This window comes from Lontra canadensis, unplaced genomic scaffold (assembly GCF_010015895.1).
Source record: "Lontra canadensis isolate GAN:19392208 unplaced genomic scaffold, GSC_riverotter_1.0 scaffold51, whole genome shotgun sequence".
In the NCBI taxonomy this organism is placed as follows: Eukaryota; Metazoa; Chordata; class Mammalia; order Carnivora; family Mustelidae; genus Lontra; species Lontra canadensis.
In genome coordinates, this window is record NW_022631045.1 from 8,028,903 (window position 1) to 8,045,397 (window position 16,495).

The 16,495-nt window shown below is 41.2% G+C and overlaps 1 protein-coding gene across 2 annotated transcripts in view; it reads left to right on the forward strand.

Moving 5' to 3' along the window:
• The first annotated feature begins 1,615 nt into the window (after positions 1-1,615).
• GTF2F2 (general transcription factor IIF subunit 2) overlaps positions 1,616-16,495 on the forward strand; it is a 149,932-nt gene continuing 135,052 nt past the window's right edge. For both annotated transcript variants that reach the window (XR_004384612.1, XM_032873992.1), the window contains exons 1-2: positions 1,616-1,819; positions 11,221-11,294. Coding sequence is in view for 1 of the 2 variants with exons in the window: in XM_032873992.1 (XP_032729883.1) it covers positions 1,754-1,819; positions 11,221-11,294 (140 nt within the window). In the remaining variant the exon portion in view is untranslated. The remainder of the gene's footprint in view (positions 1,820-11,220; positions 11,295-16,495) is intronic.

Genomic DNA, 16,495 nt, shown 5'->3' on the forward strand with positions numbered 1-16,495 from the left:
GCGTGCGCAAGAGAAAGCACAAGCTGGGTTGGGGGAGAGGCAGAGAGAGAAGGAGACTCCCTACAGAGCAGCAAACCCAATGCAGGGCTGGATCCCAGGACCCTGGGATCATGATCTGAGCCTAAGGCAGACACTTAACCAACTGAGCCACCCAGGCACCCTTAATTCTTTAAAGTCCATTACTAGGGGGCTCCAGGCTACATTATTTCCCTTTCCTTAAGGTCTCATATTTCATTTTATTCCTTCTGTTTGATCAAAGCTCAAAGAAGTTCTTTTCACCCTTTATATGTTTTAAGGCCTTTTTGTAAGCTGTGACCCAAGAATGTAACCTTCCTTTTCAACCCATGCCTGGTATCCCATCTTTCCTATTAGTTTTCTCAGCTGATCACAGAAACCTGACAACTTTTTCTAGCTCTATGCTGCGCAGGCATGGATTTTTCTGGATTACGTGCATCATAGTAATGTTTGATTCAATACCATTCTTACATTTTGCTCTTTGTTTCTCTTTCAGCAAATGTTCATTCAGCTAAAGTCCATTGAAATCTGACAATGTGTCAAGTACTGTGCTAGCTGTTGTGGATACAAAATGAATAAAACACTGTTTCCACCTAGGAGGAGCTCTAGAAAGCAAAGGCAGCATGTAAACATGTATACAGTAGCTCATGGTGATTAAGTATCACACTGTGATGTGAAGAAAAACCAACTTCCTCTGGGGAATTTAATAAAAGGTTTCCTAGGAAGTGACATTACCATAAGTCTTGAAACCCAAGTAGGAATTTGCCAATCAGAGGACAGGGGTGAGAAGGAGAGTAAGGGGGGAATATGGCATCCATCTATGAGTAAAGGGCATCCAGTGTACAGAGCCTCTGAAATAATTGAGAGCGAAGATCCCGATGTGTTTGGGGGAGGTCTGACAGTTCCGTGTGGTTCCATGTGTAGATTGAGCGGCAGGGATCATATTGAGAGGGCCTTCGAAGAGAAAATTGAATTTAATGCTAGAGGCAAGAAGACAAAGAGGAAACTGTTTAAGCCGGGGGAATTTAACGATCAGGTTTGTCTTACAGTCTACTGTCCTTGATCTAATTATATAGACTCCGCGTTTGTGTTTTGGAGTCTGAAAGGAGTGCGCTCTGCTTGTTTAATTGGAAGTGCTCAGGATAGCCTGTCACCTGAGACACTTTTTTTTTTTTTCCTGGTCTACAAACAGCATGTTTTTAGTATTCCCAGGGCTACACTGTTTGATCCCGGCGCCCATGTGTGCTAAAATTCACTTACTCTTTTTATTATTCCCACCCTGTCCTCAAAATGTTGCTTCTCTCTTGGCCAGGGTTGGACACATACTGACAGCTTTTGTGTTTTTGAACCCCATTTTTCTGTTTTGACGCTGCCTGTCTTCACTTATGCTGACCTGGTCTTTAAATGTATCGTGGACATTTTGTTTTCATCCTACCCTATGTCTTGATCACTCTGACACAACCAGCTACAATAACCACGCCCACTCAAGCGAGGGCTGAACTAGGAGGTTTGTCCCGCCCGGCGTGCCGTCCCGACGGTGGCAGCGCGCAAGCGCAGTTCCCGCCTCCCAGCGGCGTGTTTCTCTTTCCGGGAATTCCCTGTATCGTGGCGGGTGGACGCGGTTTCTTCCTATTTCGCCTCTGGCAGAGGCACACAGTGTTCTCCGGTCCTTTGCACCGCAGGCCCCCAGCTCCCGGGCAGCTGCTCCGGTCCGCTCGCCTGCACCCGCAGCAGACCCATGGCGGAACGTGGGGAACTCGATCTGACCGGCGCCAAACAGAATACCGGAGTGTGGCTGGTCAAGGTGTGTTCGTGCGGCTCTGGCTTGCGCTCCTTTTACTTAAAGTAGTTTAAGTGACTTGAAACTGTCCCACTCCGTAAGCCTTTTAAAGTTCTCTATGGCTGTCTCGTTAGAGCTACACATATCTTCAGAGGCAGGAGTCGTGCAGACTAGTTTGCAGGTGAGGCAGTTAGTTGAGGGACGCAGTCTTTGAGACAATTAAGAGTCCGAACCTGCCTGGAACGGATTCCTTTGCCCACCATGTGTGGTTTTTCTGGGGTCCAGTGCTGATGTTCTCCGACTTGAGTGATGTACTTTACCCCAGATTGAAGAGTATTTCTGTGTCTCCTTTTGGTGAAAGTGATTTCAGTCGTGAGTCTGTATAAGGAAGTTGAGTATCTGCTACCTGTACAATCTTCTCGGCCAGAAAGTAGAACGGGTCACTGTGTACCCTTAACGTGTTCTTTTAGGTTGATGGCTCTTATTGGAGTGCTCAGGATAGCTGAGAGAGCTCTGAACTCGCGGAAGGAGAGGCCATTGAACTGGAGTGTTCTTTTTAGAGTGTTTTTTTTTGGAAAGGCAGCAATCTTGATTAGCCCTGAGTGAGCACAGTATTTTGTGCTCTACTTTTTCATATCAAGGAGTGTTGTCTCTTGGAGTTTCATGAGACATATTTATGTTCAGAATGTGATTATGCCAATCTTTGAACTAGGACCTTTGGTTTTTTTAATTTTTTTTTTTTTTAACTTATCACATGGCTGAGTTCTCATTAGTTAAATCTGGGGGGGGCGCTTCCTGTCCACCTTTCTAAAAAAGGTCCCTTATGATCAGTTGCTGTCATGTCAAACTTGTATTATATTTTCAAAGCACTTGTTCCAGTCTAAAGTGATTGTATGTTCATGTGTTTAGTGTTGGTTACCGCCTCCTCTCGTGTGGGTGCACTCACATTCTGTGAGAATGGGATCCTTGCCTGTCCCAACCAGAATTGGGTTTGACACATGATAATTGGTCACCAGATATGGAATGAATGAATGAATGATCTCTTATTTATTATTCTTCAACCCCAGCTTTACTCCGTGGCACTCATTTGACTTCTCAAGGCTATATCAGTATGACCTAACAGGCTAGGGTAAATTTCTCCTAAGGCATTTCTCCTGTTGGGTGCCAAATGGAGGAGAATCATTAAGGAGAATTCCTTTGCAGATTGAAAGAGCTTGAAAAAGTGGTGGAACTTGAGATGATGCATTAATTCTTGAAGCACAATAAATGCTCAGTAAATATTGTTTGCCGTACGCAGTTGGGTGGGTGGACAGAGGCATTAACATAGTGTATTATGGAGAGTGGAAAAGAAATGGAAGACTGAAAATGCATTTTAACGTGGTGTGTCCTGGAAAACAAAGGAGATTATTATGCTCTATTAGAGCGGAGGGTTTGTGTAAAAAAAGTTTGGGACCATATACTCATATTATCATATTATGAAATGGGGATGGCTTAACTTTAGTCTGCATCAAGTGAGGGTTTTGAGTAAGGCAAGGATGCAAATAATTCAAGGGGGTAAAAAAAAAGCTTGAGAGGAAGATAACCAGAGTCAAAATTGGAAAATTATCACAGCATCATAGGATGTGATAATGAAGTCTGGCGGGGAGGGGGTTAGGGGAACTTTTTCAGTGAAAGTTGTCAGGATTTAGTGACTGACTATGTGAGAATGTGAAAGAATATAACCTAAAATGAAGTTAAAAAATAAAATGAAGTTAAAATTTTTAGTGTTCTCTCATGTGTGGATATTTGAACACATTTTATCTCTTTGAAAAGAATTCAACCCGATGACTTGTTCTCGTTTTGTAAAGATAGTTGTTAGACTATTTACTATTTACATTATCACTGTTTCTTCTTACCAGCTTGGCATAGAGTATATCTTCTTTTTCTAATCTTAAGTATTATCAGAAAGAAGAACAAAAAAAGCACATGCTCACAGATAGATCTTTCCAGGGTTTGAAAGGACGTTCTTGCCAGTTCTTGTTCTTTGACAGGTTTATCTCTGAAAGAGGACAAGAATTGCTAGCAAATACTTTCTGCCCTAAAGTCCACTCCTGTTCTTTATTTGACAACTTTTGTTTCTGCTTCATTAGAGACCCAGTAGACTACGGGGTTTGATTTGCATAGCTGTCAGATAACTTGAACTTGTTTCATTTGCAGTGGACTTAGTATCCAGTGTGATTTTCATGCCCTTACGGGAGCATATTTGGATTTTCATCTCTGAATTACAGGAACAAATTATAGGACATCAAATTGTAGTAGTCAATTTTTGGCTTTCTTTGCATGATATTAAACTATAACATATTAGAAAGTATGTCTTTGTTCTTCTCCAGGCAGAATTTTTGAACAGAATTACATACTGATTTGACGTCTTTTCTCTATATGTTCGTCTTTCTCAGTGTAGGAGCACCTGGGTGGCTCAGTCAGATAAGCATATGCCTTCGGCTCAGGTCATGATCCAAATCCTGGGATCGAGCCCATGTTAGGCTCCTTGCTCAGTGGGGAGCCTGCATTGTCCCTCTGCCTGCAGCTCCCCTGGCTTTTGCTGTCTCCGTCAAATAAATAGATAAATAAATCTTTAAACAAAAAAAAATTTAAAAAGGAGACCGCCCCCAGACCACCCTAAATTTCTCATTATAAATAATACTTTGAGTTCTGTTCTTTGAGGATCATTTGCTGCAAAATATATAAATTTCTTCTTAAAGAATCTCAAAGTTTATGGGCCATCTTGTACATATTGTATTAATTCCATCACTAGAAAGGTATAAAACAGAAATACAGTAAGATATAATATACATGTAAGATCGCTGAGCATTTGAGCAGGAAACTAGGTGTTTTTCTGGCTGGAACAGGGAAGATTTCATGGAGAAGCTGACATTTTAAGAAGATCTTACGGAGTTGATTAGTTAGGAAAAAACTTCCCAGAAGGGCTGAGGAGAACTAGAGGGTTCAGAAAAAAGCAAATATAGAAGATTCTATCTCAGAATATCCAGTGCCTGTACTGTTCTGGCTTAATAAAATGCCATTTCTGAGGTTTTGAATATCTTAAATCTACAAGAGGTTGATGATCCAAATAAGCTTTTTAAAAAAATTTTATTTATTTATTTATTTGACAGAGAGATCACAAGTAGGCAGAGAGGCAGGCAGAGGGAGAAGCAGGCTCCCCGCTGAGCAGAGAGCCCGATGCGGGGCTCGATTCCAGGACCCTGAGATCATGACCTGAGGCGAAGGCAGAGGCCACTGAGCCACCCAGGCGCCCCAAATAAGTTTTGATAGGTAATAGACATGGTTGGATTTAACTTTATGGTGGATACCATCTGCTAAAACGTGAAGTCACAGTTTTTAACCTTGTTACAGAGCTAGTACTTATAGTTTGTATTATCCTGTTCTCTTGCTCAGTCTGTGCCACTTTAGATTGACAACTAGTCACACTATTCCTACCCAGTTTATAACAAATCATGGTTTAAAAATTGTAGAATATTTAGAAATATTTTAGCATAGTTCTGTTGTATGGCTCCCAATATTTAGACTTCTGTAAAAATCATCTCTAGTTACGGCTGGTTGGAGGGTAAAGTACATACATGATGGGGAAGAGGAGGAGATAAAGTTAGGAAGGTTATTAGGAGTGGTGGGATTTTTGTAAGTAATGAGTAGTATAGGGAGGCTTGAATTATAACAAATGCTACCTCCTTTTGGGGAAAGAACAAGTGGAGGTTTTTTGTTTGTTTGTTTGTTTTTTAAGATTTTATTTATTTATTTGAGAGAGAGAGACAATACGAGCAGGGGGAAGGGCAGAGGGAGAAGCAGGCTTCCGACTGAGCAGGGAGCCTGATATGGGACTCTGTCCCAGGACTCTGGGATCATGACCTGAGCCGAAGGCACATGCTTAACTGACTGAGTCACCCAGGTATCCCCAAGTGGAGGTATTAAGAAGGCCTGAATAGGTCTAAGCAGCAGCTTTCTAGCCAGCAGAAAGTTGTTTCTAACCCAGTCAGCTTTCCTCTTCTAGGCATTTTGACTAATGCTTGTTGGAGGAAAGGATCAAGAAAAACAAAAAAGGAACTTAGTTTTCGTATGTACCAAGTATTTTATACACAGCAAACCTATGAAATAGATACTAAATATCTGCATTTTCCAGATGATGAAATTGAGGCTTAGGGAGGTTATTTTACCCAAGTAAGGAACAGTGTTTCAAATTTAGGTCTGTTTGGCTACACAGCTCATGCCAAGAGTAGGAAATGTCTTTTTTCCAGCTTAGGTCTCTTTCATGAGTTATCTCCCTGGGGAATAGAGGTGTGTGAGGACTTCATTGCCTTCTTTGTTTCTTTGAGAGAGAGATAAAGCACACTTGAGAGGGAGGGGCCGAGGGAGAGGGAGAAGTAGACTCTCTGATGAGCAGGGAGCCCAATGCGGGACTCAGCCCCAGGACCCTGAGATGACATGAGTCGAAGGCAGATGTTTAACCAGCTGAGCTACCCAGGCGCTCCTGGGGACTTCATTTTTGTGACCTTGGATCTCGTCAGTTCCATGTGGTGATCTTTAAGAAAACATGGGAGTAAAGGCTCCGTGTCACAGACTGGGCTTCTCAGGAAGCTGATTCTGAGATGATTAGGTTTAGATGATTAGGGAGTATTCCCGGGATCATCACCTGTGGAAGGAAGAAGACTTAAACAGGATTGGTAAGTGGGTATGATGCAGTCTCACGGAAGGCTGAGGATGATTCCACAGGGAGTCTTCCAGGTGTCCTGATTTGGGGTGAGGTATACCCTATGTTGACCTGTCATTGTATGTGGTTTGCCCTAGAAAGAGTGTGATCTTGGCCAGAAGAAAAAAGAAAAGGGACGCCTGGGTGGCTCAGTGGGTTGAACCCCTGCCTTTGGCTGAGGTCACAATCTCAGGGTCCTGGGATCCAGCCTGGCATCCGGCACTCTGCTCAGTGGGGAGCCTGCTTCCCCCCCCCTCTCTGCTTGCCCCTCTGCCTACTTGTGATCTCTCTCTCTCTCAAATAAATAAATAAAATCTTAAAAAAAAAAAAAAAAAAAAGGAAGGAAGGAGCCAGTTCCCACATCACCTCTATTCAGCTAAGTCATTGCTGAAGAGGGGCTAACAGCAAAGGGCTCTCTGTGGCCACACTCCCAGCAGCTGGGAGAAAAAGGCCTTCAGTCCGAAAGGGGGACATGGATGTCACATCACAGTGTCCATTACAGTGCCCTTAATTTGCTTGTATTCCGGGAGAAACAGGGTTTGGAGACTAGTAGTTAGGGAACTAGATATTTGCTGAAGTAAAGTTGCACAGAAGTTCAGGGGAGTAACATCTATACATATCACCTTAGCACTGTAGCTTCAGAGTCATGGTTGACCTTACTGCTCTGCCTGCCGTGTATGAACGGGTGTGTGGACTGATTCATCCCACAAGCTTTCAGTGACTGCCAGTCATTGTGCTAGGCTCTGAGTATGTTATGGTGAGTCGAAACAGACATGGCCCCGTCTCTGTGAACTGGGATTTATAGTCTACCGCAGGAGACAGGCATCCATTAAATATTAGCTCTAACAAAAGCAGTTACAGACTTATCTCTCTGGACACTGAAGCCAGGAATAGTCTTCTGTCAGTGTGGATAATGAATTTGACATAGTCTAGAGGGTCAAGGGAAGTTTCCCTGCAGAAGTAATGCTTAAGTGAGTCATTTTCTGTTACTGTCTTTGGAAATCTGAGAAGACATCCCCTGTTGTACCTAATATCTTGTCTCCATCTGATCTTCTTTAGTGAATATGGAGACAGTGGAAACAACACATATCTCACAAGTGACATGTTCACATGATAGCTCACTTCATCAAAGTGTGCAGACTGAAAAAACAAGAGAAGCAAGGTACAAGTTTCTGTCTTATGTAACCTAATCACAGGTAACATCCAATGTGGAGAAAAGGAACCCTCTTGCACTGTTGGTGGGAAGGCAGACTGGTGCAGCCACTGTGGAAAACAGCATGGCGGTTCCTCAGAAAGTTGAAAGTAGAGCTACCCTTTGATCCAGGAATCACACTACTGGGTATTTACCCAAACAATGAAAAAACACTAGTTCAGAGGGATATATGCACCCCTATGTTTGTAGTAGCATTATTTATACTAGCCAAGATACGGAAACAGCCCAAATGTCCATCAGTTGATGAATGGATAAAGAAGATGTGTGTGTGCGCGTGTGCGCGCGCGCGCACACACACAGACAGACAGACAGACACAGACACACAGGAATATTATTTAGCCATAAAAAAGAATGACGTCTTGCCATTTACAGCAGCATGGACAGAATTAGAGTGTTATGCTAAGTGAAATAAGTCAGAGAAAGACAAATACCTTATGATATCAGTCATATGTGGAATTAAAACAAAACAAGTGAACAAAGGTGGGGGAAGAGAAATAAACCCAGAAACAGACTTTTAACTACAGAGAACAAACTGATGGTTACCAGAGGGGAGGTGAATGGGGGGAATGGGTGAAATAGGTGATGGGGATTAAGGAATGCACATGTTGTTTGATGAGCACTGGGAAATGAAAATAAAAACTTAAAAAGAAAAGATAGGGGCGCCTGGGTGGCTCAGTAGGTTAAGTGTCTGCCTTTGGGTAAGGTCATGATCCCAGAGTCCTGGGATGGAACCCCACCCACATCGGGCTCCCTGCTCAGCAGGCATTCTGCTTCTCCCTCTCCTTCTCCATCTTTGTGTGCTCGTGCTCTTCTCTCTCTCTCTCTCTCTCTCTCTCTGTCTCAAATAAATAAATCTTTAAAAAAAAAGGGGGGGGAAGAAAATGGGGTACCTGGCTGTCTCAGTCAGTAGAGCATGTGACTTTTGATCTCACAGTTGTAAGTTCATGCCACATGTTGGATGTGGAAGCCATTTAAAAAGACTTGGACAAATTTTGTAGCCAAAAAATAAAAATAAACAAATGAATCCTAGCTATAGGGGAAGGGAAGTAACATCCCATCACCTTTGCCATGTTGTATAGATGAGGAGTATGTCACAGATCCCCTTCTCAAGAAGAGGTGATTACACAAGGCTGTGAATATCAGGAGGCGAAGATCATTGGGAGCCATTTTAAGAGTGTTCCTGCCACATGTAGTGAACACTGTAGTGTTGGCGGTCATCATCATGGTCATCATTCTGATGGGGGAATGATTAAGGAGATAAGAGGAGAAAAATGATAGGATTGAAGAAAATATGTCCTTGATTAGACTACAGGGGAAGAAATTCAGTGCACAGTGAAGGGACTGACCATTGTTCATCTATTGTTTTTAGAGGAAGTCAGAGTAAAAGGCCTCAGCTGTGGCTACATGGTAGCTGTAGAGGTTCTCTTGATCCTTGTTCCCTAGTTGGTAGAGAAGTTGGGTTATCAGCACAGAAAGAGAAGGGAGGGAGAGATGCTACTGTTGGCTTGAGAAGTGAAGAGAACTTGTATTTCAGCTGTAGCGGGAGAATGGTTTGGCTAGGGTGATGGAGTTCAATTGCCAAGCATCTTGAAGGGCTTACTTGATGTTAGTAGCCATATATTTCAAGGGAGACTAGTTAGCATCACTGTGAAATTTTCTCCAGCTGCTCAGGTACAGCGTGGAGAAGTAACACAATCAAATCAAACCAATTAAGTAGCAGTAGAGATTGGCTTTAATCGGGATTAAGGTTCTGCCAGGCCAGCATGATGGAGGTAGGGGCAAGGGAATGATTGATGTGAAGACAGGACATACACAGCTAGGGAAAAGTGCAGGGATGTTAGCGTCAGTGATTTGAAGGGATGGAAAAACCGTTGAAGTACTGAGGAGAGAGCCAGGAAGTTAGTGGTTAGTGTGATTGCTTTAAATACAAATTATGGAAGGGATACCACTACTGACAGGGAGAAAGTCTTGTGGTGTCTATATGTGTAGAGGACCCATTTGAACCAGTAACTTGGAATATGATGAAGAAAAGACACCATATTTCTCCTAGGGGCTTTATTAGGGAATATGACTAGTATTCAATAATTTTGGTGTAAAGTATGCATACATAATTGAAGACCATTAGAATTTTCTTTTAAACCTTTTATTCGTGATTTTTTACTACATCTAAACAAAGCAGTGCCATTTGTTTGACTGATAATCAAGTGGTTCTTTTTGCAAATGAAATCTGGTAAATAGAATTTTTTTTTCTTTCCAGCTTTGGAAGCTCTGACTCAGTTCTACACTGATGTTCATGTTATCATTCCCAAGATTGCTGGGGGAAATAGTAGTGACACCTGACACTCATTGAGTACTTGCCACATGTGAGGTTTTATGCTTCCTGCTTTGTATGCGGTATCTCATTTCTCACAACAGGCTAACCTTGAAGGTGTGTGCTGATTCCACAGTTCGGACTGCCTCTTAGAAGAAATACTAGTGATTCAGCATATAGTCTCTTAACCTTTTGGGAAATTAAAATCCTTCTGGTTATACGTATCTAGTTACCCAGACTGCCTGGGTTCCATCATTTACACATTATATAATCGTGGCTAACTTATATAATCCCCGGGTATCCCAGATTCATAATCTGTAAAATGAGGTAATTAACAGTACCTACCTCATAGAGATGTGAGGATTAAATGTGTAAATACATGGAAACTTGTAACAGTGTCAGGAAAGTAGTATTACATAGATGTTAGCTATGATATATATATATTTTAAATATATTTATTTTTTAAATTTCTTTTCAGTGTTGCAGAATTCATTGTTTATGCTCCATGCAATATGTTATGCTCCATGCAATACGTTCCCTCCATAATACCCACCACCAGGCTCACCCAACCTCCCACCCTCCTCCCCTCCAAAACCCTCAGTTTGTTTCTCAGAGTCCACAGTCTCATGGTTTGTCTCCCCCTCCCAATTTCCCCAGCTCATTTCTCCTCCATCTCTCCATGTCTTCCGTGTTATTCCTTATTTAGCTATGATATTTAATCATTTATTTCAGCAGATCCTTTATCATTGGTCAGTTATTATCTTACAGTAAAACTTGACTTTTGAAATCTTCTTAAATTTTGTGGTATCTCTAAATAATATGTTAGAGTATTCTACTCCTCTGAGAAACCTCTTCTGGTAGCCTTTCTCATGTCTGAACTTTCACTGGACTTGTTTGGGAACATAAGTTAATATTTTGTTAAGATATTTGACTAGTGTTAATATTGGGTCACCAGCTTGATTGACTTTAAGATCTTTGAAATTTAAAATGATTTCTTAGTATCCCTTATAGTGCAAAATGTATAATGGAAGGCTGATACTCAATGATCAGTTACTTACTATAGGCAGGAAGTAAAATAGAAGCAGTATATCATTTTATGTTTAAGAAGTTTGTTAGCATCTAAAGCGTAGACTTACTAGTGTTTTATTTATTTTTTTCAGGTTCCTAAATATTTGTCACAGCAATGGGCTAAAGCCCCTGGAAGAGGTGAAGTTGGGAAACTGCGGATTGCCAAGTAAGTTATTTCTATATTTTTGACATCTTAAAAAGCTGTTTTTTGAAATTTTTGTAGGTGCTTTAAAGTGTAATAACAATTCTTTTTCAGATAGAGAATGTACCTGGAAAATGAGACGTAATGAGGATGCTAAGACATGTCAAGAGATGGTTAGGTGCACTCTAAGGAGTTATGTGTGCACATGCGTGTTTGTGCATATGCATATAGATACATGTGCATGCACACACACACACACACACACACACCCCCTCTCTAGTGATAGGTGTAAATATAAAGTTAGGTTTATTGGCCGTGAAGCAGCAGAGTATGTAGTTCCCTCATCCCTCCACCATCTGCACATCTTCTGAAGAGGTATGCTGGGGTTGGGTGTAACTGGATGCACCCCATTAAGTGCTTTAGTAGAAAGGTTTTTGTCATTGTGCCACCATGTCTACCTGTAGAGGCATTGGAAAAACATAGGGAACACGTGGTAAGCAGTGTAATGGTGTAGTTTCCTGGTTGAAAAAATGGTCTTGTTAGGAAAGGAGGCCTCCAAAGCTCACTTGGTATCAGCCAGAGGCAGTACATTCCACTCTGTCCATTCGTTCTTAACCCAGCTCTAATCAAATTTTCACGCATGCTACTCCATTGAAACAGCTCTGATTTGTCATCACTGTCTTCCTCTTTATCAGTTAGCTTTTGTTTCATAACAGAGCAGCCCAAAATTTAGTGGCTTAGAACAAAAACCATTTTATTTGTTTATTTTTCTGTCGGGCAGTTCTGTTTGGGGCTGACCTGACTGGTCTTCCTGGTTAGAATGGCCTCACTCATGTATCTAGTAGTTGGCTTGCTATCAGCTGGGGCAGGGGCCGTGTATGTTTCATTTCCAGCATGCTCGTTCGCATGATGGTGAAAGTGTGCTCATGGTTGCCAAGTCCTACTGAGGATGCAACTCATGCAGCCAAGCCCAGATTGAGGCAGGGTGCAGTAGACCCCACTCTTGGTGGGAGTCACTGCAAAGGATTTCTAGTCCTTTTTTTGCAGTCTGGCACATCCACATTACTAAATCTGAGTCATCTACCAGCTTTCCTAATTGTCCTTCAACAGACTTTGACATAGTGATCATTCCTTTCCCCAAATCCAATTTTTCATTTCACTTCTGGGACCCTACTCTCTTGATTATCTTCCCTAGTAGGCTGTTCCTTCTCAGTCTATTGCTGGCTCCTTCTCATCTTCTGAGTCTCTACATGTTATTTGACCCCAGGGTTTTCTTTCTAGTTCTTTTTTCTTTTCTTACTTACCTTTGTTCTGACATATCTTTTAACTCTTCATTTTGTTTGAACAAAATATTGATTGGAAACAGTCATGCTTTTATATCCAAAGTTCTAAAGTTAGATAAGGACAAGTAATATCCTCTCAAGAAATGACTACATGTTGAATAGCAGTACCAGGTTTGAATTCAGGACTTTGAGTGGTAAGAAAACTCCAGAAGGTTTCCATTCTAGCTCTGTCACTTACTATCAGTGAGATTTTGTATAGGTCACTTCATCTTTTGAGTTTAGGTTCCTTATCCCCAAAGTTGCCTGTTTTGGAGGCCTTTTTTTGAATCCAGTGAGATAATATGGAAATGGTTGCCATTTATTAGTATATTTAACTTTATAAAATAAACCGATTTCTGGCAAGTTGTAGATAAATCACATTTTCTTGTGAGTTGTCATACTTTTATTGAAAGAAAAAAGGAATGCACACTTTGCATACTTTTAAATCTGTGATCTTTTTTCTTTTTGTAATACAGATAATTAATACTTTTTCTGTTGTGGATTCAGAATTTCTTATAATTGGTTTTACTGAAAATGGGAGTCACTATCAAGATAAAATCTCAGCTATGTATGTCACTGAAGAAAGGCAGACTACAGGAAAAACGCATTTAAGTGATGAACCATGTGGTTTTATGTAGTAACTAGACTAGAACTCCAGACCTGGGTTCTAGTCCTAAGTGGCTCTTGAAAGTTCTTTGGCCTTCGCTCTCTAAACCTTAGCTTTCTTGTTTGTAAAATGTGGAAAATAATGCCTCATTAACCTATAGAGTATTTATGAGACAAAGGAAATAGTTTAGGGTTTGTTTAAATGCTTGGTAAACTCAGATGTTGTCCTTTTTCTGCCATAAATATTGCATTCCTCAAAATCTCTGTATGAGAAGAATACCTGGTTGAGGACTGTAAAATCTTCTCTCTCTTTTTTTTTTTTTTTTTTTTTTTTGGTGTGGGAAGACAGGGCTAGCATGGAAAATAGGGTAAAAGCTGAGGTTTAGGGAAACCTCTGCAAGCCCTTTGATCCCTAAAGTAGAACGAAGACAGCATGCTAAATAAGCAGCCGTGGGTGTGCCACAGAATTTTCATCAGCCTTTGCTGGGTAGAAAATTCAAGCTCTTTTTCTTATTTGAAGCAGATGGTTTACACAGTTGCATCTGATATTGGGTGGCCATCCCCCTAGGTTTGCCTGGACAGGCCCCGTTTACATATTTCCCTGTGCAGTTATTATTCGTGTCCCCTCTTTCATGCTCTAGAGTATCCTGATTGTGACAGTAAGCTGTTTGCATTTAATGTTGTCAGGTGTGCATGTATTTTTTATGTTAAGATAAAAGATCTAGCAGATTTTCTACCTAACATGATACATAACCAGTCTTGTCTTACAGATCTAGATCCTTTTAATGATGAGAACAGATTCATAATAACTAGTACCCTAAGATTGCTATGGAAATGCTTAAAAACAGCATATTCCATAGTAGGTCTCCTGGCTTGCTATCTTGTTTGTGCTATTAATTCTTTCAGTTTTCATTGCTTTTTTTTTTTTTAAGCTTATTTATTTTACTAATCTCTACACCCAACATGGGGGTCGAACTCACAACCCTGAGATCAAGAGTTACATGCTCTTCTGACTGTATCAGCAGGCGCCCCAGTTTTCATTCCTTTTACTGAATTACTAAATTCACTATTAAGCAAGTGTAGGATGATAAGGAATGGCTTTTCGGTCCATGTGATGAGGTTATCAAGATTTTAGTTGATTTCAAGCTAAATATGAGTCATCAGGGTTATATGGCTATAAACAAAAGACTCCATTAATGTTTGTTGCTTAGAATGAAGTGGGATGATAATCCCACTCTTTTCTTTCCCAGTTCCTGTATGGTGCAAACATTATGTTCAGTTCTTAGTGCTATACTTAAATAAGTCTATGCTGTGCTATAGACAAGTAAGTTCATGACTTATATGATGTACTGATGGACATATTTTGCTTAGCATCCTAGTCCCCTTGGTAGAGTGAGACTAGGATAATGAGAAAACTAAAAAGCTCAGTGCCCTGTGAGGAGTATTTGAAGGTACTACAGCTGTTGAGAGAAGCCTTAAGGCACACCAGGTAAAACCATCTTCAAATTTTTTTTTTTTTTTAAGCAAGATTTGGCCTGCCCTTTTTTTTTTTTTTTTTTTTAGATTTTATTTATTTATTTGACAGAGAGAAAGATCACAAGTAGTCAAGAGGCAGACGGGGGCAGGGGAAGCAAGTTCCCTGCTGAGCAGAGAGCCTGTTGCAGGTCTCAGTCCCAGGACCCTGGGATCATGACTTGAGCCGAAGACAGAGGCTTAACCCACTGAGCCACCGAGGCGCCCCATCTTCAAATATTTTTAAAGCTAGGAAATACATAATCAACTATTGATTTTTAGAGGCAGAATAACCAGTTTATGGATTATCTATATGGCAAAAGAATGTATATTTGGGTAAAACATGAAAACAGCTAAGGTTTTTAAAAGCCAGGGTAGCATACTGGTTATGAGTATGGTCTCAGGAGTCATTCAGCTCGGGACTTGTCCAGACCTTGTCGCTTACTAGCTATGTAAGCTAGTATGTAAACTAGCTATTTTAGGTGAGTTGCTTCCCCTCTCTGTTTCCTCATCTATTGAAAGGAAGTGGTATTAATACCTCTTGGGTTCAATGCATGTAAAATGGTCAGTAGTGTTCACCTACTGTCGTGCCACATACTGCACAATATAGACCATTGGCCCTGCATTATGTTTGATGTGGATTGGGGATGGGCCTCCCTTCCCCAGCACATCTCCCAAAGATAGTAGCAGCTTGCTGAGCATTGGGCCAGAAGCTAGGAAGATCAGCCTCGTGTGGTGGTTCATTCCAGCAGAGACAGGGCTGTGGAGTAGAGAAATTGGGAGAGGCAGAGGAGGGGGAGAAAACATGCAGCTGGGAGTGCAGCTTTCCCCAAATTTGGTGCTGTTTATACCTGAAAAAAGGACAGTTAGCCTTTTTTTTAGGAGCTGGTAACATTTGGGCCATTTTTCTTACAGTTTATGTAATGTTTCTAAATCATTGTACTTGGATTACTTTTATCCCTTTGGACATCTGATGTGTACTGCATTTTAGTTAGCTTATAGTTTTGCTTTAGCTTGTTTCGTTTCCCCCCACCCACAATCCCCTAAGTTGTTTAAGTTTTAAAACCAGCCTTCTGGGGCACCTGGGTGACCCAGTCGGTTAAGCATCTGCCTTCAGCTCAGGTCATGGTCTCAGGGGTCCTGGGTTTGAGCCCCGCATTGGGCTCCCTTCTTATCGAGCAGTCTGCTTCTCTCTCTTCCTCTGTCCCTTCCCCCTGCTTGTGCCCTCTCTCTCTCTGTCTCTCTTCTTTCTCTTAAATAAATAAAATCTAACAACAACAAAAAAAAAGAACAAAACCCCAAAACAACAAAAAAAAACCCCAACTAACTTAATTTCTCTCTCTCTCTCTTTCTTTCTTTCTATTAACATGTACTGTATTATTTGTTTCAAGAGTACAGGTCAGTGATACATCAGTCTTGCACAATTTACAGTGCTCACCATAGCACATACCCTCCCCAATGTCCATTACGCTGCCACTAGATCCCTCCCACCCCACTTTCATTCCAGTTTGTTTTCTGAGATTAAGAGTCTCTTACGGTTTGTCTCCTGCTCTGGTTTCATTTTTTTCCTCTCATCCCCCATGATCCTTTGCCTTGTTTCTCAAATTCCTCATATCAGAGAGATCATATGATAATTGTCTTTCTCTGATGGACTTATGTCGCTCAGCATAATACCCTCTAGTTCCATCCATTTCATTGCAAATGGCAAGATCTCATTTTTTGATGGCTGCATAGTATTCCTGTGTGTGTGTGTGTGTGTGTGTGTGTGTGTGTGTACACCACATC